This window comes from Thalassophryne amazonica, chromosome 9 (genome assembly GCF_902500255.1).
Source record: "Thalassophryne amazonica chromosome 9, fThaAma1.1, whole genome shotgun sequence".
Classification (NCBI taxonomy): Eukaryota; Metazoa; Chordata; class Actinopteri; order Batrachoidiformes; family Batrachoididae; genus Thalassophryne; species Thalassophryne amazonica.
In genome coordinates, this window is record NC_047111.1 from 81,715,917 (window position 1) to 81,741,892 (window position 25,976).

Here is a 25,976-nt window from a genome sequence, read left to right on the forward strand (position 1 = left end):
CATTAGTAGGAGCATGTATCACTGCTGGTACTCCTGCTAAAGCATCACAAGTTGCACTAATTTGTGCATTTTTGAGGAAATTAACAGCTTTGTTTACAAAAGCAGAAAGTATGCAACATTACATAAATTTACAGTACTATTACAGAAATGTGCTTTGATTCAACAAGGAAGAGTATCAAACATACTTAAGAGCCAGTATTCAGGGGGATTTTTTTTTTTTAAATACCCAGCCCGAACCATGACTGTACAGATTTACTGTATTACAGGGTTTTCATATTACGAGTAATTGTTAGGAGGGTCAGCTGAAAAGTTCTGCCTCAAATGCAACCATTTCAAGAAGCAAGATATGGAAGTGGAACTAGTTAGAGACTCTTACTTACCATCACTACAGCAAACTGTTTCTAGCAGCAATTTCAGGCTTGTACAGAATCACCTTCAACATAACACATGCACACAGTCTGTAAACAATGATTTACACGGACATGTTTGAAACGATGTACTGTTACTGAATTTCTCACAGCGGAGAGTTGTGCACCCCTGGACATCCAGTGACACGGGTGTTGTCTGTGTGGATGTCAGTACAGTCAGGAAGTGGACAAGGAATTTGAAGGGTGAAAATAGTCTGTAGGACCAGGCCTGTGGGCAGTGTCCCATGACAGACACATGCACAGCATCATACACGGGTGCGATAGCACAGTCCTCAAATTTTGTAACACTACAATGTTAAATATGACCAATATGTGGAATTTTGCAAAAGCTGGGTACACGGATTTGTCCTGGAAACGATGCAGTTCTTGCATGACAGTGCTCGTGTACGCACATGTACGTATGAGTCACCACACCCGCTGCACAATCCGGTGTCGCAGACCGCACGCCCCCTCCTAAAAATTGGTCAGCCCTGCTTCACTGCACGTCATCAGCCGCAGTTCGTTTATCACCTTGTTTTTGCTTCAAACTGCACTCCAGTCATCGGTCTCAGCGACAGATATCTGAAGCTTTTGTACAACAATCATTTCCACATTTCAGCATTATTTCATCATAAACGATGGAGGAAGCAATCAGAGCCACATGAGCTGCTAGCTGTTGCGTTCACTGCGCGTCCGTCATTTCTCAGCATCACCGATTATCGCCTCGTTTCTACTTAAAACTGACTTTAGAATGATATAAGAGATTTTACCTTGTCATCTGATGGTTAATAATCCCATTAATCCATTTGATCGCTTTGGGTGAAGAGACTCTTTCTCAGACGAGCTGTTGACACTCCAAAATGATGCATGTGCAGTGGGGGCAGGGTGGACCAATTTTTGGGAAAACTGTTCGGTCTGCGACAGGATCTTGCACCCTCTGACTTTTTTCCTCAAGTTGAAGGGACAGTTGCACTAATGATGCAGGGGTCCATCGCTGGTGCTGAGAGAAGACACCTGATTTTTTTCAGATGGAATGCGTTGACATAAGTGTGTTGAAATGGAAGTTGACAACATGGAAAAGTAATATCACTGCCTGACAGAGCATTCCAAGCTTTAAGCGGATATGCTATTCATGTAAGAATCTTGCCTCCTGAAATAATTGTGCAAGAGGCAGAACCTTTTCACTGACAGTGTTAGACCAAACTTTGAATGTCATTTTCAAAATATATAAGTGCAGAAAATTTATATTTTAACCATATTGCAAAGACAGTTCTTACAGACACGTCCCCACCCCCCACAGGACGCCAGTCCATCGCAGGTTACTTCCTCAGCCAAGGCTGGTACCCATTTACAGCTGGGTGGACTGAAACAATGAAGAGAAGCATCTTGTCCAAGGACACAGCATGACTGGGGATAAAGCCTGTGTCAACACTTTGGTTTCCCAAACTCCTTATTCCACTGAGCTACCTGAAATACATCAACATCTCACACACACAAAGACAAAAACTTTTGACTGAGAATTAGGACAGTTTCTTCCATTTAAAGAATATTAATTTGTGCATACAAAAAAAAAAAGACTTCAAACACTGGTCTTGACCACTGAAATGAAAGTTCACAGGTACAAATCTGCTAAACAGCTTCTGTTTAAATACACGTGGTATTTGTGATTCTCGATCAACATTGTAATACCAAACTTGGTATTAAAAATAAAAACAAACAGGGAAATCTCATCATGTCTGTGCTGTACAGTCCATTTCTTCCACTTAATCTTTTTCTATTTCAAGATCATTGAAAAGGAAAAAAAAAAAAAAAAGAAAAGCCCTGCAGAAAGCAGCCAGCCCTTGACAGGCTGCATTCCAGGAGGACTTCCGCGGACGAGTGTGATGAAGAGCTCAGTACTTTTTAATGTTGATGAAAACCTTGATGGCTCCAGTGAAGTCAGCAGAGAGTAAAACCTCTGTGTGATCCGTCTTCAGGGCTCCTGGAAATAGTAACATGTTAACACAGAATTAAGCGTGTTGTGTTCCTTCGTGTCATGATTGTATCAAAAACACACCTGAGGGGATGGTTTCAGAATCTGTGGAGTCCAGACTCTTGCACTCTGCTTCTGGTTTCTCTGCCCCGGTCTCTTGTGGAACAATAAGACCAGGATGTGGTGCAAAAACAGCTGATGTGACAACTGCATTGTGCGCTGAAAGAAGTTAATTTTTAGTGGTATTTTAAAACGTCTTAAATTAATTGGGATGGGGGGGTCTGACAGTTTAAAAAGTGCTTCATTGCACAACAAAAAAGGGTTACCTTTGATCCCTTCCCAGAAGTCATTTCGGTCCCGTCGTACAGATGTGAATTTGCTCAGGTCGTGGTACGTGCTCCAGATATATATGTACTTATCCTCTGAGCCACTAACGATGAAGGCATAGTCATGACTGGAGGAGCAACGAAGAAATGATACAATCAGCTTTTGAGGCAACAGATGTAACACCATCTGATGAACTGAGAAATGAACCACAGTGTGTTACCTGATGTGGAAAAATCACAGTGAAATGTTTAGATTTATTTCTGAATAACTTTGACCGTGCAGTATATAATGCAAGCGTCTGCTGACAACCTTCATTCCTGACAATCAGCAGACTGTGCTCACACTCTGTGAGTGTTGCAAATAAAGACACTATATGCATATAAGTATATTAAAACAAAACTTAAAATGTGTGATTTAATATATCTTGTTTGTCCAGAAGCAATAAGTAACGTGTGTACACGCAAACTAAAGCATTACTTGAAGCTTCAGAGATGAGTGATTTAGGAAAAACAATATTTGAATATCACACCACAGGTGGGACGGGCTCAGCTCAGCGAGCAGAGACACTGGACAGGTAGAATGTGGCCAAAACATAAGGCACCAGCCATATCAGTGAGCATCGGCGTCCGCTAATTTAACTCTTGCAAAGATAAAGACTTTCAAAAATCACTTGAAGAAACAACACCAATGCAGACATTACTGTCTGTAAAGCACAGTTCAAAATAGTCAAATCCCTCTGTGCAAAGACAAAATCATAAAAAGGAACAAAGCTAACCTGAAGCTTGCTTTGATCTGGCTGCTGCTGTTCACATAACCCTTGTATTTCATGGACAGAGACAGATCCCTCAGGTCATACAAGCGAATGCGGGAATCATTGGATGTCACCAGAATCTAAAAAGCAAAAGACATTTTTTGTTGCTGCTTAAAAAGCTTGACATGTCCAGACTTGCAATCACACAACCCTAATCCTTTGAATCGAATTTCTGCATCAGTGTTCACACAAACACACACATTATGGATACAGCCACTAAGTGACCTGCATTCTGGAATGCTTCTCCACTCCAATGCAGACGCTCCACGAGCTTCACAACAATCACACAGGTGCCAGCGTGCTGGGAGAGACTTGGGGATTAAGAACCTTGATCAAGGGCACATTAGTCTAACCACCAGGAGACCTTGTTGCCAGTCTCTAAAATTATGTTACTGTCAGTGCACCTTCTGCAGCACTGCAGATTTATGAACAAATCTACATTACATAAAGCGTCGGCAGAATGGAACAAGAGGTCTCCGGGTCGCTCCCTCACAAGGATGCAGGTGTTGGAGACAAGATGCACCACACTGCACAATACTTCATTTCTGTGAAGATGCTAATGTGCTGAAAATCATGCATGTGTTTTTCAGAGGTGTAGTTTTTGGGCTCACCGGCAGAGTGGGTGTGTCAAATGTGTACCAGCTATGCAAAACGTGTAACTGTTGGCAGTTCTGTGTGTCTCGTCATAAGGACATTAAATGCACCACTGACTATTGACGTACCTTATTTTCTCCCGGCAGGGGCTCAATGCCAGTGATTTTACGTCCGACTTTGTTCCTACCCCTGGTGGATCTCACATGGATCTGGGTGTGGTATTTCAGACGCTAAGGATCAGGAAAAAGGAAAAATATGAAAGATATTCTAAAGCTATTTTAAAACAATTTAATCAAAACAGACGCGTTTCTAATGTGGTGTTATAGCATGATTTTCAAATGAAACGTGGAGGAATAAAAACCCCATGAAGCTGTGCTAAGAGCTCAGCTCGGTACCTCTGTGTCGTAGAAGATGCATCGGCCATCGTAAGTGCCAATAACGGCATACTTTCCATTTTGGCAAAAGTTTGCAGCAGTAATGAGACGTGTTTGGCCGTCAACCTCATTCCACAGTGCCACCTTCTTATCTGGAATATTCCAAAGGCGCAGCTTTCCATCCAATGATCCGCTTAGAAAGTATCTATCATCCTGGGAATCAAGACACAGGAGTTATTCCCTTTGATTCTGTACTGTAGTAAAGCATATAATGCTTGATATCTCACTCTGGGATGGAATGCAATGGCCGTGACAAAATCAATGTGCTGAAAGCAGCAGAGGCACTCCCTCCGGGATATGTGCCATAATCGGACCGTCTTGTCCATGGAAGATGAGAGCAGGAAAAAGTTCTGGATTGACACACAAATTTGAACAATTAGAAACAAGACTTTGAAAGGTGGAAGGTTGGAGAGGACGGTGTCTCATCACCTTTGACCAGGACAAGTCCAAAAGGTCAGCTGTGTGACCTTTATACTTGCAGAAAGGGACTTGGCGGAAAGGAGCATTCCTATCTTCCGTGTCTGGGTCCTCTGGAACACAGCTTGCCTAGAATAAAAAGTGCAACATGCTACCAAACCATGGGACTTGGTTGTCACAGAATTTTTTTTAAACTTAATGGGGGCAAGACAGAAGTTATGTTGTTTGGAAGTGCCCTCACTGACTTGGGACCTCTTAAGGATTTTGTACGTCCCAAGGTCACCAGCCTTGGTGTCATGATAGACAGCGATTTTAAATTTGATAAACAAATCAATGTTTTTTTGAAATCGTGCTTTTATCATCCTCGTCTTTTATCATTGGTAAAACCGTTTTTATCTTTCAACCTTTTTGAACGAGTTGTGCACTCTTATTTCAAGTCGTCTGGACTACTGCAACGCACTTTATTTCGGCATTAGCCAACGGGCTCTTTCCCGTTTGAAGTTAGTCCAGAACGCTGCAGCGCGACTTTTAACAGGAGCCTGGAAGCGTGAACACATAACCCCAATTCTTGCATCTCTGCACTGGCTTCCTATTAATTTTAGAATTGATTTTAAGATTTTACTGTTTGTCTTTAAAGCTTTGAATGGAATGACCCCTCAATACATCACTGACCTCCTACAAATTTATTCTCTGGCGCGTGCTCTGAGGTCTGAGGGCCATTTCCAGCTCATGGTACCCAAGACGAGACTTAAAACCTGGGGGGACAGGGCTTTCTCTGTGGCTGGCCCCAGACTTTGGAATGCTCTGCCCCTCCATGTCCGAACAGCCCCCACAGTGGAGTGTTTTAAGTCTCGTCTGAAGACCCACTTTTACAACCCCTGGCAAAAATTATGGAATCACCGGCCTCGGAGGATGTTCATTCAGTTGTTTAATTTTGTAGAAAAAAAGCAGATCACAGACATGACACAAAACTAAAGTCATTTCAAATGGCAACTTTCTGGCTTTAAGAAACACTATAAGAAATCAAGAAAAAAAATTGTGGCAGTCAGTAACGGTTACTTTTTTAGACCAAGCAGAGGGAAAAAAAAAATATTGAATCACTCAATTCTGAGGAAAAAATGATGGAATCATGAAAAACAAAAGAACGCTCCAACACATCACTAGTATTTTGTTACACCACCTCTGGCTTTTATAACAGCTTGCAGTCTCTGAGGCATGGACTTAATGAGTGACAAACAGTACTCTTCATCAATCTGGCTCCAACTTTCTCTGATTGCTGTTGCCAGATCAGCTTTGCAGGTTGGAGCCTTGTCATGGACCATTTTCTTCAACTTCCACCAAAGATTTTCAATTGGATTAAGATCCGGACTATTTGCAGGCCATGACATTGACCCTATGTGTCTTTTTGCAAGGAATGTTTTCACAGTTTTTGCTCTATGGCAAGATGCATTATCATCTTGAAAAATGATTTCATCATCCCCAAACATCCTTTCAATTGATGGGATAAGAAAAGTGTCCAAAATATCAACGTAAACTTGTGCATTTATTGATGATGTAATGACAGCCATCTCCCCAGTGCCTTTACCTGACATGCAGCCCCATATCATCAATGACTGTGGAAATTTACATGTCGTCTTCAGGCAGTCATCTTTATAAATCTCATTGGAACGGCACCAAACAAAAGTTCCAGCATCATCACCTTGCCCAATGCAGATTCGAGATTCATCACTGAATATGACTTTCATCCAGTCATCCACAGTCCACGATTGCTTTTCCTTATCCCATTGTAACCTTGTTTTTTCTGTTTAGGTGTTAATGATGGCTTTCGTTTAGCTTTTCTGTATGTAAATCCCATTTCCTTTAGGCGGTTTCTTACAGTTCAGTCACAGACGTTGACTCCAGTTTCCTCCCATTCGTTCCTCATTTGTTTTGTTGTGCATTTTCGATTTTTGAGACATATTGCTTTAAGTTTTCTGTCTTGACGCTTTGATGTCTTCCTTGGTCTACCAGTATGTTTGCCTTTAACAACCTTCCCATGTTGTTTGTATTTGGTCCAGAGTTTAGACACAGCTGACTGTGAACAACCAACATCTTTTGCAACATTGCCTGATGATTTACCCTCTTTTAAGAGTTTGATAATCCTCTCCTTTGTTTCAATTGACATCTCTCGTGTCGGAGCCATGATTCATGTCAGTCCACTTGGTGCAACAGCTCTCCAAAGTGTGATCACTCCATTTTAGATGCAGACTAACGAGCAGATCTGATTTGATGCAGGTGTTAGTTTTGGGGATGAAAGTTTACAGGGTGATTCCATAATTTATTCCTCAGAATTGAGTGAGTCCATATTTTTTTTTCCCTCTGCTTGGTCTAAAAAAGTAACCGTTACTGACTGACACAATTATTTTTCCTGATTTCTTATAGTGTTTCTTAAAGCCAGGAAGTTGCCATTTGAAATTACTTTAGTTTTGTGTCATGTCTGTGATCTGCTTTTTTTCTACAAAATTAAACAACTGAATGAACATCCTCCGAGGCTGGTGATTCCATAATTATTGCCAGGGGTTGTATTCTCTGGTTTTTAACACTGCATGAGTTGTGTGGTCCTGTTTTATTGGTTTTATTTTGGTAGATTTTCCTGGTTTTATCTTTTGTATGTATTTATTTATTTATCTTGCACATTTTAGTTATTTTTATTGTTAATTTTCTTATTTTTAATTTATTTCTTGACTATTGGGGTTTTATCTATCGTGATTCTACTGTATGTGCAGCACTTTGGAACATTTTGTTGTTAAATGTGTTATATAAATAAAGTGGATTGGATTGGGACGCTCGACTCTCAGTAACAGAGGTTTCAAAACTTGACAAAAACGTTCAACGCTAACCCACAGATCAGGGGCTTTCTAATTCCACTCACCCCAGGATCCGTGTCTGATTTACAGGAGCACAAACTTTCCTGAGAAGGAGAAGGTGATACTCGACCTGGATAAACCAAAAGCAAAGGAATGTTTGAAAGATAAGTGGGAAAAGAAAAATCAGGAAAAACATGCTGCATGTTGATAAGAGCACCTTCAGTGTTGTACTTTAATCTCATGTTGTTGAAATAGTCAAAGGCAGCCTTTAGGACCCAGATGTAAACCACATTATCTTGGCCTGCAGTTGCCAGCAGCCTCCCACAGTGAGAGAACTTCATGGTCCACACGGCTCCCTGAGGACAAGCATTTATTCAGTGTTATGCCATTTCCACCACATATTAAAGCCATCAGATCCACTCACCATGTGTTCTCCACTCAGGTCCTGCACAACCTTAATTTCATCAAAGTCAAAGGGCCCCTTGAAGCTATGTGCTGCTTTGAACTTGGCAGGCCTGGTGTAAGGCATGCCCTCGTCATCACTTGATGATGGATCATCTGGGTCTGTGTGAAACACTGAGTCCAGGCCAAGGGCCAAGTTCACCAAAGTTATCAAAGCAGCAAGAATGTTTCACAGAGTTACAACTTATCTCATGTGAGTAAACACTTTTGTACAGACTGAGTTTGAACAATAATGACATTAAATTACAAATGTATAGTTTGGGTCACATTTTGCATCACCTGCAACGATAAAACATTTTGTTTTAATTTTCATTCCTTAAAAGGTATGAGGTTTTCAAAGTGCCACAGCAAAAAAATTAATTATATCAATAAATAAATATGAAATAGGGCAAAACAATAAAAATTAATTAATTGAAACTGAAATAGTAATAAAAAAGAAACAAATGTGTTATAAAAATAAACAGTTCAAATTCATCTAAAAAAAAGTTTAATTTTTTTGTGGTGGGGCAGTTTGGTAGGTCAACACAAAAGTCTAAATTTAAAGATTCAAGTATTCCTATTTAACAATAACAAATGAAGAAAAAAAAAAATCCACCCAATTTTAATTAAACTTAGTGATACAAACCTCATCTTCAAATTACGAAAAAATATGGTACATTATAATTTAAAAAACAAATCTTCAATTCAATTTATTTAAAAATCTTAATTACATTGTGTTCTGCTTGGTACATAGCAGTACTACTACTACAACAACAAAAAGACCATTACCAAATTTCATTCAATAATAAAATGATTCTAAAATTCTGATTAAATACACCATAATTTTCTTAACTGCTGAAAATCAGAGAAGAAATTAGTGTATCTTCTGGAGTTTAAGTCTTTTTTTTTTTTTTTTTTTTTTTTTTTTTTTTTTTTTTTTTTTTTTTTTTACTATGAGAGGTCCTGTGATTTATACACAATAAACAAACCAATACATAAAAACAAAATCACGTGTTTGTTATTAATATTATTTATATTGGGCTTTCCCAGTAATCAAACCACTAAATAAAAAATAATGCCAATAACTACATGTACACTACAACTATGAAAAAATCCCAAATTAAAGATCTAGTAATACAGAAAAAGGGTATGACTTAAACTCCAGTACGACATGTTTTCTCCCCGCCTTTAAAGAGACATTTTTTGACATATGATTCTCCAGTGTGACCTATAAACCAGAAAATACAGGACAAGTATGTAGTTTTTATATCACTGAAAGAAAAAAAAAACATTGGCATTTTGTTTATTTCTATTTTTAAACAAATATTCAGCAGTTTTTAGTCCTGTACTCGATTAGACTTTAAGGGTTTCCCTCGTATACGAGTGAGTATTAATCTCATTTCAAACAGCTGGTTCCTTTACCTTCATCACGCACACTTTTCACTTTGTTCACAGCCTTTTCTCCATATTCCTCAGCAAGATGTTTGGCTTTCTTCACAGACTTACCGAGGAATTTCTTCAACTGTGTTCTGGTGGGTAACAAGGAACAGGTTATCATCCCAGTCTGTGTGAGACTGCATAACTGAAGAAGGTCTAGAAAAACGAGAAAAAGCCACCCCTCCTTACGTTTTCTGTTTCAGTTTTCCTCCATCTGTGTCGGTTAGAGATGCCTGTGATTTGTCATCATCATCTGACTGTGCGGCATCATTGCTGAGAGGAAAAAGCACAACAATGCTTCCTCAAATATTTGGTTTTAAATCATGTGGTTTAAGAAAGCTTGATAAGGTGAGTGTTTTTCCCCCCCATTCCTTTAGCTGCTTCTATAACATCACACCTCTGATTTAAAAAAGGATGAGCTCTCATTCTTGTTTTCTGGTATTCAAGACGACTTCCTTCTTGTCTGGTATTTATACTGTATATTTATATTCCTATTTACATTTGCAAACCATTTTTTCTTTTTTAACTTTTACTTTTGATACTCTGTGTGATTCTTACCCTGTGTGTTGCTACATAATGCTTCTGGAACCTCAATTTCCCTGAGGGAGTCTTCCCAATGGATTAATAAAGTTCTATCTAATCTAATCATCCATCTGATACATTTGTGGACATTCTTTATTTCATTCTGTTTTCCTTGTGAAAAATCACCACACAGTCACATTTAGCAAAACTGCAGAAAAGACAGGAAAACAAAACATTTTCCACTTACGTAATGTATTCTTTGGTCCTCCTCATGATGTGGAGAGTGAGAGGATTAATCCCAGCAGGAAGTTTTTCTTCCGCCTGGATTAAAGGGATCTCTTCCCCAGTGTCCAAATTCTTGATCATCACACTGGCCAGGATTTCCTGCACAGAGAGGAAGGAATGTAAAAAGATGTTGGTGTAGTGCTCAGGTTCAAGCTGGATAAAGTCTGCAAAAACTATTCAGAAACGCACGCTCATACAGACAGACACACACACACACACACACACACACACACACACACACACACACACACACACACACACACACACACACACACACACACACACACACACACACACACACACACACACACACACACACACACGCTTACTTCATCTGTCAGCTCTCTACCAGAGTTTGAACGTGGACGTTGCGGTCCTGAAGTATGTTCTCCAGTGTGAGATGATGCTTGTTCTTCTTCATTATCCTAGAAAACCAAACCGCCCAACAGTATAATAATACAATAAACAAAACACCGATGACACATACAGCCCTAAAGAAATTTTTGAAACTATTCTGACCTGTGCAGTCACGACCTTGTCTCCACTGGTGGCACTGGCCAGATCGAGAGAATGCTGTGGTTCTTTTGTTAGACTCCTCACTGTGCTGCTGGGAGACAGCAGGCCAGATGGCTCCAGAGTATCAATGCTGACCAGACTCACTGCAGACACTGGACAATGAAAAAAACAGGCACTGAAAGAGGATCAAGCAGTTTGTCAGTCTTTTCTTTAAATGAATATTTATTTAAAAATGTGAATGTGTGCAAAAGCACTTAGTCCTCTAAGAAGCTGAAGATGAAAATGGATAAGAACCTGGATAAGCATCACACTGGGTGCAAGCTGTCACAAAATAAATTCAATTAAATATTTATGGATGATGACAAATATGAGAATCCATATTACTATATTTTCCGGAGTATAAGTCACAATAAGGAGCAAAATGGATTAAATGGCAGTATTCTTCATTTATAAGGCACACGGTGTAAAGAAGCACGGCGAACAAGATAATTAATGTCACTATGAGGGCACAAAATGCGAGTGTACTGCCTCTTTCAGCCACTGAAAACACGATCATATGTGAGGTGAACATACAATGTAATTTAAACTCCTTTTGTAGTACATTTATTAAAAAAACTCACCATTATTTTTTTCCTTCTTGTTAAAAGAGCTGTTCTTTAAAAAAAAAAAAAATAAATACATTTATCGCCTTGTTGATATTAGGCATTTTACGCTCCTGTTATAGGACAGTGATGGTAGCGCAGTGATAGAGTTTCCATCTGGCAGATAGAGCTTTTATAAACTGCAGGTTGGAATCCCGTGGGTGGCATATATTTTTTATTTTCTGTTTCTCCACAGCAGTGCGTGATGTGGGGCAACATGTTCCAGCTGGTTTTTGTTTTTTCTTTTTGCCACATCAGCAGCACAATGTGGTACAACACGTTCCAGCTGCTCACACTGTGTTTGTGCACATGCACGAGGATGAACGAAACCATCGCGGTGTGTTGTGCACGCCTGTGCAACCATACGTATGTCATGACAGCAGGTGGAATGTTTTGTGGTTCTCTGTTTCGTGTATGATTCACTGATTTTGTTCCGGTCTCTGCGTCTTTCGTGTTATGTGTGAAGGGCCCCTTACTAATTACATTTCAGCCACTCAAAACCACACTTCATGCCAACATAAACCATGATGTGTTTACCATGATCTCTACCTTCAAGCCCACATGACCTCACAGACTCCTGAGACTTCTTGAGGGAAGGCCGACTGTGCAAGGACGGTGGAGGAGGTCTTGGTGGAGGACCTCCACTTGGAGGAGGTGGTCGTGAAGGCAGAGGCTTCTTGGTGCTGGCTACAATGTCTGGTTCCACTGTACATTGTCGTGGTGGTTTGGTTGGTCCAGATGCGTCCGAGTCAGCTAATCCATCTGTAAAAGGGACCTGGTCTAAAATATCTGCGGGTCTCTGTTCCAGTTCTCCTTCAGCAATCCCGAGAGCACCATCAAGCTGCCTCTGTCGTATGGTCCTGGTAATGTCAGGGGGCTGAAAATGTTCTTGTGTCTCTGGGATAACCACAGGCTCAATGATAGGTAAAGCGCATGCTCCATTTCTTTCTCCACTTTCCTGTTGTACCTCTTGTTGCTGAAGCAGCAGAGGTGCCACAGCTGAGTCTGCCTGCTCTGCAGGAACTTTGTGACCATTATTCTCTTCCTTTAGCTCCTGCTCAGCTCTGACATCTACATGGAGCTGATCCAACAGCTGAGCCACTTCACCAACACTTCCCTTTTGACTCTCCTCAATGATGCTGTCGATGATCTATGAGGAAGAGAATTTATTCAGAAGATGCAACAATACAAACCTCTGAAGCAACTTCTCATATACTACACCAGATCGGAAACATGTCATACTAATATGAATGATTTTACCCTCACCAAATGACAGAAGAAGGTGGAGTTTATGTCACTGCCACTGTCCACTCTGTGATTTAACAATTATTGTGGAGAAATTGTCATTATGTCAAAAAAAGAGATGATTCAGGTTTGGTGACTGTCAGGTTTTCATTTAGTCAATTCTGAATTTAATAAAAACATTGTAAAAGATTTTTCATTTACTTCATACTACATTCTTTTAACATTCTCAAAATGTGATTTTACAGAAACCATGTCTAAATTGTAATTCACAGAGTGTCACTTCAAGTTTTCATTAGGAATTAATCTGTCAATTATTATAAGAATAATCAATCCTGTAGTCAATAAAATATAACATAAAAATAAAATAAAACCAATAAGCCAAACCAGCATTATCAACACGCATGTGCTGTGACCATGTCACACATTCTGGTCAAAGTTCACAGTTACCCACTTCAGTAATCAAAGCCACATGACTCAAGTGTGTGATCTATTTATATCTACTCCTTAAAGTTAAATTAGCATTTTTAAACAGTGTTAAAGCAGCACCTCAGATCCACACTGTCCCATGTCTGGTTCTCACAACAGTATTCGTGGGCTCCAAAACTGGAAAAAGCACATTTGCCCAGTACATGAATGTAAACAAGACACCGAACATCACATTTGCCATCTGCCATATGACCTACACACTTTTCCAATGGAACAGCAAGATCCCGGAGGACTGCTCAGTGGACTAAATTAGAAAATTATAATTATTATTTGTACTTTTATCTGTTACATATAGGGATGGGTATTGATAAGATTTTAGCGATATCGATGCCATTAACGATTCTGCTTATCGCTCCGATTCCTTATCGATTAGCTTATCAATACCTCTTGTGAATTTTCTGTGTACTAAAAGTAGGCTTTACAGGTTTTCTATGTCAACAGCATTTTAAATTGGTCATTGTAGCCTTGATCTCTGGACATAAATAAAAAAACAAAATCTGTAGTTTTTGTCAAAAGCATTTCCTTTCAGACATTTTGGCATGAATGTCTCTCCATACCTCTGAGCTGAGCTCAGCCGGCTGCTGCACGTCAGCACAGGATGTCTCATTTTGGGAAGAAAAAAAAATGTTGCACTTTGTTGATTGCACTTTGTTTGTATTACAACATTTGGAAAGAGGTGTCAATTGATTTAAACGGCGTTTTGCTTTGAATTTATTATTTCTGACTGGACTCTATCATTCTAACTTGACTCGGCAGAGAGCCGTGCAGCGTTTGGAGCTGTGTGAACAGAACAGAGGATGATTCTCGTCTCTTTCTCGCAATAAGACAGGAGTCCCAGTTAGTGACTTTAATCTGCACAAAAGTGACTCACGATTGACATATTCAGGGATGAAAGTGGTGAAAAACAAAAAAAGCTCTAACCCAAAATTACCCCCAAACACCTCCCACACGAAAATGTTTGAATTCTAGAAGCTCTGAAATGCAATCTGGGGCTATTCCAGACAATAAACTGCAGTGAGTGCAGCATCCATTTTGGTGAGAAAAAACCCAACTTTCCTTATTCAAATTAATTCCAGTAGTATTCTGCCCTTACTAGGATGCAGCAGTTTTCTAGCTTGGCAGACAGTTCTGAAGGAAATCACTGAAGAAATTAACAAATTGAAAATATGGTTTGACTGAAACAAATTGTCATTAAATTTAAATAAAACAGGAATGAAGCAGAGGTGTAAGAGTCACTCGGTGTTCACAACAGTTATTTATTTCTATATTTATTTATTTATGTTCACTGTTAGTTGGTTTTATATTTTCTGTTGTGTTTTTAATCAGGTTCTGTCTCTTTCTCTAAAATTGTACTGTAGCATTATTAGTTATTATTATGATTGTTGTTGTTGCTATTATTATTAACAAAAACAAAAATTAAAAAATATTACAATTTGTAATACATCTGACTCTTTTACGACAACAAACGCTGAGCCATTAATTATTATACAGAAAACAAATGCACACAAACGTGCTGAGATGCGAACAGCTTAATGCTAACTTTAACATTGAAAACGCCATAGAAATGCTAACATGTTAGCATCTGTCCCATGTACTCTGACTCATGACCTGTGACTGATAGGATACGCTCCAGTCTCCCCATGACCCTTAACTGGAGTAAGCGGGAATAGAAAATGAATGAATGTATACAATACCAGTACACAGAAATAAATATATATATATATATATATATATATATATATATATGTATATACACAGTAGTGTTCAGAATAGTAGTAGTGCTATGTGACTAAAAAGATTAATCCAGGTTTTGAGTATATTTCTTAATGTTACATGAGAAACAAGGTACCAGTAGATTTTTATGATATGCACACGAGAGAGAGAGAGAGCGAGAGAGAGAGCGAGAGAGAGAGAGAGAGAGCGAGCTAGAAATGGATAGATCTCAGTCTGTATACCCCGTGTGTTGCATTTCCAGTTTTGTTCATCTTTCCATATGAGATACTTGTTAATATCTACATACATGCAGGGGGCCATTTTCTTGCTGCCAATTTCATTTTCCCAACTGTCTGACAGATGTAACAGATTGGCAACTGTCAACAGTCAACTTCAAACATCAGTAAAGACAGTCTTTCTTAACAGCATCCCATTTGTCTACTTGAAACCCCGTTACACAGGGACAGAGTCCATTCTGCTTGCCTTATGCGAGCATGAAATCGCTATGAACTCAAGACTCCGTAGAAATGTACATCACACGCAAGGACTCTACAAAGCACTCTCCGTGGTTGCACACTCCATGCCATGATCTCCATGGTTGCCATGAAGTATGAAGCTGCACCTGACAAATGCAGAAGAGTCTCCAAGGCTGGACGACAATCAAATCCCTCACAGGTCATACCATGATAGCTCAACTGTGCCGTGATTTTTATGAATGAAGTTGACTTTATAAAGCACCGTTATAAAGCACAAAATGAGATCCTTGTCAACTGATGTCCGGTGAGTTCGTCACAAAGTTTTGTGAGTGTTCAAAAACTTTGAACAGAGATCAGGCAGAGAGCTTTGTCTTCTACTTTTCCTGTGGCTTAGTTCATTCTGGGTTTCAACTCCGGTGTCAATTTAGCAGACATACAACGCAGCTCGGCTGTCACCGAAAGCATTCATGAGGTCAGACAAGTAATCTGCACCCCAATTAGTGTTATGATGACAACTTGTAGTCCTAACTAACTAAAAAGCTGTCACCATAGCAGACAAAATGAGCTCAATATTAAATGAATCCTCTTTCCATATTTCTGTACAGTGCAGAGTTGAGATTTTGTGTGAGTTTTTTTTTCCCCCACTGCTGTGCTTTTGGTGTTTTCATGTCCCTTCTGCATCTTGGCAAAGTTTTAGAATGTACAATAGACTCATAAATGATGCCGTCCTGTGCAACAGGGACTTTAGTTAGTACTATGGGGCATTTTATAGCACAAGTGCATACGAGGTCTATTAGAAAAGTATCCAACCTTATTATTTTTTTCAAAAACCATATGGATTTGAATCACGTGTGATTTCGTCAGACAAGCTTGAACCCTTGTGCGCATGCGTGACTTTTTCCACGCCTGTCGGTTGCGTCATTCGCCTGTGAGCAGGCTTTGAGTGAGGAGTGGTCCACCCCCTCGGCGGATTTTCATTGTCAGGAAATGGCGGAATGATTTGGGCTTTTTTTTCCCCCCATGAGAATTTTTTCAGAAACTGTTAGAGACTGGCAGCTGGAAACCATTCAAAAAAATTTATCTGGCTTTCGGTGAAAATTTTACAGGCTTCACAGAGAATAAGGACTGTTACTACAGCTTTAAGGACGCTCGGAGCACCGCGCTCCATGCCGCCATCGAGAGCCACAAAACACCGGATCATTTCTAAACGGATAGCTCTGTGGATCCGAGACCGTCGTGTGCACTTTCTCTGGTTATCACAAGAGCTGGACATCAACCATTTTCCAGCAGATTTCACTTTTAACAAGAGATTTTGTCATGGAAAGCCGAGCGAAGGCTTCGCGCGTCACGACCGATTTTCTGATGGAGCGAGACAAAGGAACACCTCCGTTTTGGTCTCACAGGACGGCTTTGAGATGGCGTTCAGACAGCTGTCGGTGGTTTTTCCATCGAGTGATTATCCGAGAAATTGTGGATGTGCCTGGACATGCCAGAACATGTCCCGTGAGGCTTCATCAACGGCGTTGCTGTGCGCCATGCGGCACCGCCGCGACGCGCGAAGCCTCCGCTCCTCTTTCCATGACAAAAACTCCTGTTACAGTGGAATGTGCCGTTCATTTCCAAACCGGACGCTATGTTTTATCCGGGACGTCGTCTGACTAGCACAGGAATTGTGAAAAGACGTGGACATCAGCACTTTTTCGGCACATTGAGACAGACGTGCGGAGGAATTCCGCGCATCGCGGCGGTGCCGCATGGCGCACAGCAACGCTGTGATGAAGCCTCACGGGACATGTTCTGGCATGTCCAGGCACATCCACAATTTCTTGGATAATCACTCGATGGAAAAACCACCGACAGCTGTCTGAACGCCATCTCAAAGCCGTCCTGTGAGACCAAAACGGAGGTGTTCCTTTGTCTCGCTCCATCAGCAAATCGGTCGTGACGCGCGAAGCCTCCGCTCGGCTTTCCATGACAAAATCTCTTGTTAAAAGTGAAATCTGCCGGAAAATGGCTGATGTCCAGCTCTTGTGATAACCAGAGAAAGTGCACACGACAGTCTCGGATCCACAGAGCCATCCGTTTAGAAATGATCCTGTGGTTTGTGGCTCTCGATGGCGGCACGGAGCGCGGCGAGCGTCCTTAAAGCCATCCTGAAAGCTGTCCTTAAAGCTGTAGTAACAGTCCTTATTCTCTGTGAAGCCTGTAAAATTTTCACCGAAAGCCAGATAAATTTTTCGAATGGTTGCCAGCTGCCAGTCTCTAACAGTTTCTGACAAAATTCTGATGGAAAAAAAAGCCCAAATCATTCCACCATTTCCTGACAATGAAAATCCGCCGAGGGGGTGGACCACTCCTCACTCAAAGCCTGCTCACAGGTGAATGACGCAACCGACAGGCATGGAAAAACTCACGCATGCGCACGAGGGTTCAAGCTTGTCTGATGCAATCACACGTGATTCAAATCCATATGGTTTTTGAAAAAAAATAATAAGGTTGGATACTTTTCTAATAGCCCTCGTAAGATAGAGCCACAAGTTCTTTCTTCTGCTTCCCACCTATTGTGTAGCCTAATTTTTGCAAAATTCTGTCAAAACATCAACTTTCCAGTGATCAAAATCTTGAGTATTTACATTGTTATCAGCCCTTATTGTGTTTTGGGTAGACGTGAACTCTGACCTGGCCCAGCACACACAACACACGTACTGAGATGCTGCTGAGGGCTTATTCCCTAATATCCTAGACAACATCTTCAAATTACTTAATTTTCCCAACCAACAGCCCAAAATTTGAAATGTTTTCAATTTACTGTGACATATAGCAGACAAATGGTGTGCTCTTTCTCATAATTACAGAGCTTGACTACGAGGAACACTGCAAGAGCAGAGAACATCATACCTGAAGAGGATCATCTTGTGGAGTATCAGATGCAGCCAGTTCACAACTTGCATCTTGTACTGGATTAACTGTTTTCTGTGGAAGCTGTTAAGGATGAAACATCAACATCATATAAACAAGTCACAGAACAGCTTTGGGGTTATATCAAGCTGGACAAGTAATTGTAAAATATTTCTTTAATGTTCAAAAAAAAAAAAAAAAAAAAATTTGCCAATCAGCTCACACGCTGATATTTCTGATGCAATGTAAAGTACCTTTACTCTCAATCTGTTCCAATCTCTTGAGTCAATTCTGACCGGCTCCAAAGTACAATCCACGTTCTCCACTTTTATTTCACTAAAACCTTCTACTGCTCCATAGTCCATTTTCGTTTAAACTGTCAAATCCACTTTTTCAGACAAACAAACAAATGAGTGACCAAAGGTCACTCCAGTGCTCACTGAAGCACCAGCTCATGTATTGTGTCCCACCTATGTTTTATTTTTTAAAGAAAGGTTCTTTTCTCATCAGTAACAGTAATCTGAATGAGGTCAGATGATTCATTTCCATTACATCTGCATTTTGGCACCATCATTTAGTAAAAATAAATAAATAAATAAAAGCAAAGAATAACTCACAGTTGAATGTACAATGCTATTATAAATTATGTTTTTTTTATTGCCAGGGTTGGAAAAATTATTTGTCCATTTTTATACAGGGTACATACACACTGCACCACAGAAATCACAAGAGATCTACTGAACACTGTAGTCAGTGATCTCTAGATAAGCACCAGTGTTCTGTGGTAAAACGGTTCACACAGAAATAAGAGGCTAAAAACTAAAATACTACTGCACTCCAACCATAATCATTAGCTACAAACATACTGTTTGAATCCTTGTTAACATTCAAACTCAGAACACTCATTTCAATATGCACTCTGCAACTCCTGTTTCACCACCAACTGTGTTTAAATAAACATACCTTAGGCGAAGGAATGACAAACTTTGCAGGTGACCTGAAAACATGAATGTAGGCACACACACACACACGGGTCAGTAACACAGTTAATATCCCAACACTTAAAGCACCATGTCATTGAACAGAAAAGTAATCTGTAACTATTTTGTTAATCAATAATTATTTCAGTGTTTTATCAAGAAAGAATGCCCATTTTTAAAAACTCTCCAGTTTCTCAAATACGATAACTGACTCCTCTGTTTTACATGAGCATTAATTAAATATCTGTGCATTTGCCCTTCACAAACCAAACAAATTTAAGGTAGTGTGCCTGGGAGTTATTAACAGCGCTTCACTTTTTCCACATTTTGTAAATAGTAGAGAAGCTTGAATCTTTGACTGGACTGGGTTGCTTGACGCGAGGACGTTTCGCTTCAAATCGCAGAAGCTTCCTCAGCTAAAATTCTTGCTCTGGTAGTCTGACTTCTGTCTTGACTCTTGCAGAGAACTTCTTTACAAGACCAGATAATTTTGTTTCTCATGGTCCTTCAGGTGCCTTTTGGCAAACTCCAGGCAGGCTGCCATGTGCCTTTTACTAAGGAGTTGCTTCCATCTGACCACTCTACCATACAAGCCTGACTGGTGGATTGCTGCAGAGATGGTTGTCCTTCTGGAAAGTTCTCTTCTCTCCACATAGGAATGCTGGAGCTCTAACAGAGTGACCATCAGGTTCTTGGTCACCTTCCTGACTAAGGCCCTTCTCCCCCGATCACTGAGTTTAGACGGGTGGCCAGCTCTAGGAAGAGTCCCCAGGTGGACTCCAATTAAGTTGTAGAAACATCTCAAGGATGATCAGTGGAAACAAGATGCACCTGTGCTCACTTTTGAGCTTCATGGCAAAGGTTGTGACTACTTATGCACATGTGATTTCTTAGTTTTTGCTTTTATATATATATATATATATATATATATATATATATATATATATATATATATATATATATATATATATATATATATATATATATAAAATCTGAAAAAAAAAGTCACATCATAATTATGGAATATTTTGTGTAGAATTTTGCCCAAAAATATAATCCATTTTGGAATAAGGCTGTAACATAAAATGTGTAAAAACTGAAGCGCTGTGAATACTTTCTGGATGCACTGCATTTCCTTGTGTTCTGCCTTTTTGTACATGTCAAAAAACATTAAACCCTAACCCTTATCCAAAACTATTTAAGATAAAATAATTTGCAATATTGCTAGGCAGCTGACATAGTAGGTTTAGAGCACTGTTTTGACACTCCGGAAGCATGCAGTGCCCATCCAGAAATGGCAGTCAGACTCAGATGTGCAAATAACTAAACAAAAATAAAAGTTTATCCCAGTGTAAGAGTTTGAGGCCCTATTTCCACCCAGCTTTAGCATCAGGGTTTCATTTTGCAGTCAAATAGTTACACCAAGATTATGCTTTTGTGTTTTTGAGCCTAAAATTTCTCATAACTAGAACTAAAATTGCAAGATCAACTCTTGAGTGCAGCATGATTGGCAAATGGAAATTTGTTGCAATGATGCTTAATGAAACAGACAAGGAAGAGATGGAGGATCAACTATGTTCACTTGAAGTTATGCTTTTATTGCTTCCCATAGGTTTCCTTTAAGATCACGGTGACTGTGGTCCCATGCAGTTTTATCATACATCACTGATCGTTTCTGCACCACTTGAATTAGCTTGCCTGCATCTACTGTACTGCTCATATTTCTGCTGGATGAACAAACATTCTGCTACGTGCCTAGACCACAAGTTTACTATTATGATACCGCCGATGAACAGGCATGGACCTTCACAGAAAACACACGTGTGGAGACTGTAATTTCGTGCAGGTGTGTCAGCTGCGTCTGATCCAGATTTCGAAGCGGACGTGAAAACTCAACATAGAAGAGGTTCAAATGCCTATATGTACACCGATGCAAAAGCTTGATGGAAACAGGGCCTGGAATTGCGGTTGTACTGAGAATGTTTCTGCACATGCACAATCACCACAAAAAAACTTTTCAAAATGGCTGCCATATTGGGATTGTTTGTTTTAGTTCATGATCTTACTGACTGAAGATGTATAAAAAAAACAAACAAAACAAAAATGAGCCACATTATTGACTGAAATACTTCAACAACTGAATGCAGATAGTATTAGTGTTGAAATTTATTCACCATCAAATACTATTTATTAACCACCCTAATTAGTTTTGTGCAGTGGTTAACGTGCTTATTTTCAGTGGAGAAGGTTCCTGGTTCAAGAGCACCACTGCCCATTCTCCATGGAATGTGGAGTTAGGTCAGGAAGGACTAGGCTTGGGTATCTAGAACCGGTTCTTTTCGGGTATCATTAAGAAATGAGTCGATCCATAGACATCAATAGCCTTTTTGCTTAATGATTTCCTATTGGTCCTTCAGAGCGGCCGTTGTTTTTGAGGGCGTTTGTCGGGAAAATTATCATTTCTCTATGTTGATTACAGACTCTGCAGCGGGTCTGTAATCAACCATTTCTGCAGCGCGGCTCTGCTTTGAACCTTGAACCAATGAAGCAGTGCTCTGATCCACTGCTTCGTTGGATCTTTGATTTGCTCCTCTTCAGAAGCGGCAACTCCGCTTCTTAACCCCTCTCAAAGGCATTAAAATATGTCAATCGTGAGTCACTTTTGTGCAGATTAAAGTGACTAAGTGAGACTCCTGTCTTGTTGCGAGAAAGAAACATGAATCGTCCTCCGTTCCGTTGCTCCAAACGCTGCGCCACTCTCTGCTGAGTCGAGTCCACTCGGAATTTATAACTTCAAAGCAAATCGCCATTTAAATCAAATGACACCTCTTTCCAAACGTTGTAATCAAACAATAAACTGCAATTGATCAAAACTTTTTTTCTCTCGCTCTCTCAAAATGAGATGTCCTGCACTGTAGCAGCCCAAGACTGTATGGCTGCAGACAGCCGTCTGAGTTCAGCTCAGATGTATGGACAGACATTCATGTCAATAATGTCTGAAAGGAAATGCTTTAGACAAAAACTACAGATTTTATTTCTATTTATGTCCAGAGATCAAGGATCCACCATGTAGTTTATTTATGCCCAGAGATCAAGGATCCAGTGACCAATTTCATATTTATTTACTTTCTCAATAAAATGTTGACACAGAAAACCTGTAAAGCCTACTTTAGTACACAGAAAATTCACAGGACGTATTGATGAGGGAATCTATAAGGAATCGGATTGATAAGCGGAATCGATTATGGTATTGATAGATAAAATGTTATCAATACCCATCCCGTGAAAAACTTGTGCCAATTCAACATGTCCCGTGACCCTAAATTATAGTAAACAGGTATGGAAAATGAATGAATTCAACATGTAAATCCATAATGGATCTGCTGTGGTGAAAAGGGAGAAGCTGTTAGTTTTGTGTGTTTCCTAAAAACCAAACATGACAACTATAGACATTAAAATTTCAGAAGAGTGCCAATCTCAACATTTGACTATAGCATTCTAGAACTGCTTACAATCTCAGTATGTAACACAGGTTCACATAGTAAATACAACACAGACAAGTTACATGTTGAGTTGGCACATGTTTTAGGTCGGATGCCCTTCCTGATGGAACTCCACATTAAATGGAGAAATGTGGCAGGGGTGGGGTTGGAACCAGGAACCTTCTGCACTGCAACCAAGCGCACTAACCACTTGAACACCACCCTTGCCCATCTTCTGAAATTCATGTATTTGTGAAAAATATTGCAAAATACAAAAATAACGCAGTATCATTTTTTTTACAATGTTGTGCAGCCTTACAAGTTATTTTTTTAAACAGCGTCTTGTTAGTATTAATTTAATCATACATAGCTGCACGTTACATTATATCGCTACTGTGACTACAGCCTCCTCTTATAAAAATCCAAGTCGCATAAATGTTTTCGTTTAACAACAAATTATATGTTTCTAAATGGAAACGAACTGGCTGAATCTGCACAGGCATATAGGTTCCTATAAACAAACGATAACATTTAGCTTCCAAACAGACAACTAAGGTAACCGCAGGTTCTCTCATCTAGCCTGAGATTGCAAAAAGATGTTTGCTTACGGTTTGGGAGATGGAGTAAAAGTCACGTCTTCAGCAGCATCATAGAACTCCTCTGTGTCACTTGTGTCTGACGCCATTCTAAATGACGCTAACTAGCTAGGTCGTCGCCAGGCAACTTCTAAAAGTACAAGTTGCGAATAACGTCAGTAATGCACACATGCGGCAGAATTTTTCTACTTTTATGTTTTCTAAATGTTAATGTCGGAAACACGCCATACAGATGCTAGCCTACAGCTAGGCTAACAAATCATATCTAGCTCTACTGTAGCACCTACTGCTAACTTCTGGCTAAGCTTTATCGCTCGAAGCGTAGACTAGTGAGAGCAAACACCATAGCGCTTAACTGTCGCGCTATCGGAGTCAACGAAGCGCTCCGTAAACAAACAAACAAATCACGTACATTTAAAAAAACAAAACAAAACAAAATAGAGCGAAGCACGTCTTCTTCTTCTATCGAGTTTTGGGCGGTTTGCAAACCGACACGGTGCATTACCGCCACCTACTGTTAGGGTGTGGAGCATTAATGAGGAAATGGGGAGGTAAAGGAGGGGGAGAAAGAAAAAAGGTGCAGGAAATGACTGTGCTATATTCTGTTTAATGAACAATTGTCATGTCGCGCCGCCATCTTGAAACCAAGACTTCCGGTTAATGAGCCTCTCGCTCACATGTTTGGCATCATTAGAAACAACAGCTTGTTATGACGCCTCACGGAGCGGCTAACCAATCGGTTGTTATGACGCCTCACGGCGATTGGATGTTACGATGCCTCATGGAGTGGATAACCGATCAGTTGTTACGACGCCTTATGGAGTGGCTTTTGTTTCTTTTTGGGTTCGGTGTCCTTCGCTAGTGCCGTGTGGCTGGGGCTTTACATTCATTGCTAGGAAAGTTCAACGACCAAAATACCAACATTCTGGGCGCAATGAACATGTTTTCCCTATTATTTGATTTCTTTGTGGGACTGACATCGTTATTCAAGCATTCAGAAGGTTATGTGACAGTTACTGTTGTTGAACAAAACCGCGTCTCCCTAAGCAGAGTTTTGCTCGTAGGCGCTGCTCTATCGCAACTTGAAAATCCACCATTCTCAAGGTCGAGCTTTACCCCAGCGCCCTCTAGTGGCCCTTTTTTTCGGTGAAAACATCGCAGAATTCAATACAAATACATGTATTGGATGTACATGTACATGTAACCTACCATCCCTGGTTCTCAAGACCAGGCACCTAAGTGGCTCTACTCTACTCTTCTTTTTTTAGATATATAGATATACTTTTGTATACACCAGCAGAGTTCTACCTTAGAATTGGAAGACATACCTGAATTTTTTATGTAATTTGGTCACTTTTCAAAGGCATCTGACTCCTCAATAAAGTCAATTTAATGTACAAAGGTTCATTTCAGGTCAGCTTGCTGTATAAATCTCATCGTTCCAGGCAATGATAGCTATCAGCTGGCTGTTAGAAGCAAGCTAGAGATGGCCAGCCGCAGAAGCATGAATTCCTGCCTTCGGATTAGCCATTCCATCGGAAGTGACTTGGCGCCGACCTCAAGACTAACCCTGTTCCCTTTAAATATGAAAATACATGCCTACAAGCTAGTGTTGTAAAGTGTAGAAAAACAAAGTAATCCCTCGAGTGTTAAACTGTTCTGAGTGTTCTGACATTGCCTAATAGAATTTTTCTTTGTCTGTTGTATGTTTGGCATTCCAAACATGCTCAGCAGTCTCCCTTCTGCTGCATCTCAAACATTGACCAGTTTCATGTTTTCCATTGATGTTGAGCAGAGTATGATTTAGTCATGTGATTATTCTTCTTCCCTGCAACTCAGCAAAGCACGTCAAAGGGAAGGAACCTTCTTCTGTTTTACTGTCAACAGGTGCCGGTGATGATGATGATAATGATTCTTCTTCATCTTCTTCTATGGAGTTTAATGGCAGCCGGCATTCTTATTGTTCCATTGCTGCCACCTTCTGCATCAGTCCATTATAGCAGTACTAAATCCTCTTGATGAGTCCAGCATCTTTCAAGTATGTAAAAACCCAACAGTTCCCCCTCCCACTTGACCCTATGTCTAAAATACTTCCTACAGAAACTTCTTTCAAGCCTATTCATCTAAATTTTGAGATAAGCTCTTGTCTTTCTCTGGAATATTTATTACAATACACAAGAACATGGCACACTCTCTCTGGTGGACATTCAACATGTAATGGACATAATTCACCATACCAGGTGTGTTTCCTGTTTGAACTGTGGTAACACGCCCAGATATGCTATAAGCACATATCAAAGTGTTGCCACTGGTGGTTTGAGTGTGTCCTCTGTACTGTAAATGTTAACACGCCGAAGTGTGCATATTGATTTTTCCTGTATCTGCCCCTGCGTGGGTAATTAGCAACGTGTATTCCTGCTATACATATCCACCTTATTCCTGAGGGTGCT

The 25,976-nt window shown here is 40.1% G+C and overlaps 1 protein-coding gene across 3 annotated transcripts; it reads right to left on the reverse strand.

Annotated features, from left to right (window-relative positions):
• Positions 1-1,984: 1,984 nt before the first annotated feature.
• On the reverse strand, positions 1,985-23,988 carry wdr44 (WD repeat domain 44). Of its 3 annotated transcripts, none has more exons than XM_034178551.1 (20): positions 23,539-23,988; positions 19,432-19,465; positions 18,469-18,552; positions 12,200-12,800; positions 11,013-11,152; positions 10,823-10,918; positions 10,456-10,592; positions 9,876-9,959; positions 9,672-9,778; positions 8,233-8,384; positions 8,026-8,164; positions 7,874-7,938; positions 4,975-5,091; positions 4,773-4,895; positions 4,507-4,698; positions 4,240-4,341; positions 3,482-3,597; positions 2,706-2,833; positions 2,464-2,598; positions 1,985-2,388 (listed from the first exon to the last, which is right to left on the reverse strand). In XM_034178551.1, the coding sequence occupies exons 1-20, from the start codon at positions 23,613-23,615 to the stop codon at positions 2,300-2,302; spliced, it is 2,718 nt and encodes a 905-aa protein (XP_034034442.1). In that variant the 5' UTR covers positions 23,616-23,988; the 3' UTR covers positions 1,985-2,299. The 3 variants fall into 3 exon arrangements, with proteins under 3 accessions (XP_034034442.1, XP_034034440.1, XP_034034441.1); XM_034178549.1 differs by having other exon boundaries at positions 12,188-12,800; XM_034178550.1 differs by having other exon boundaries at positions 11,013-11,161; positions 23,539-23,987.
• Positions 23,989-25,976: the final 1,988 nt, after the last annotated feature.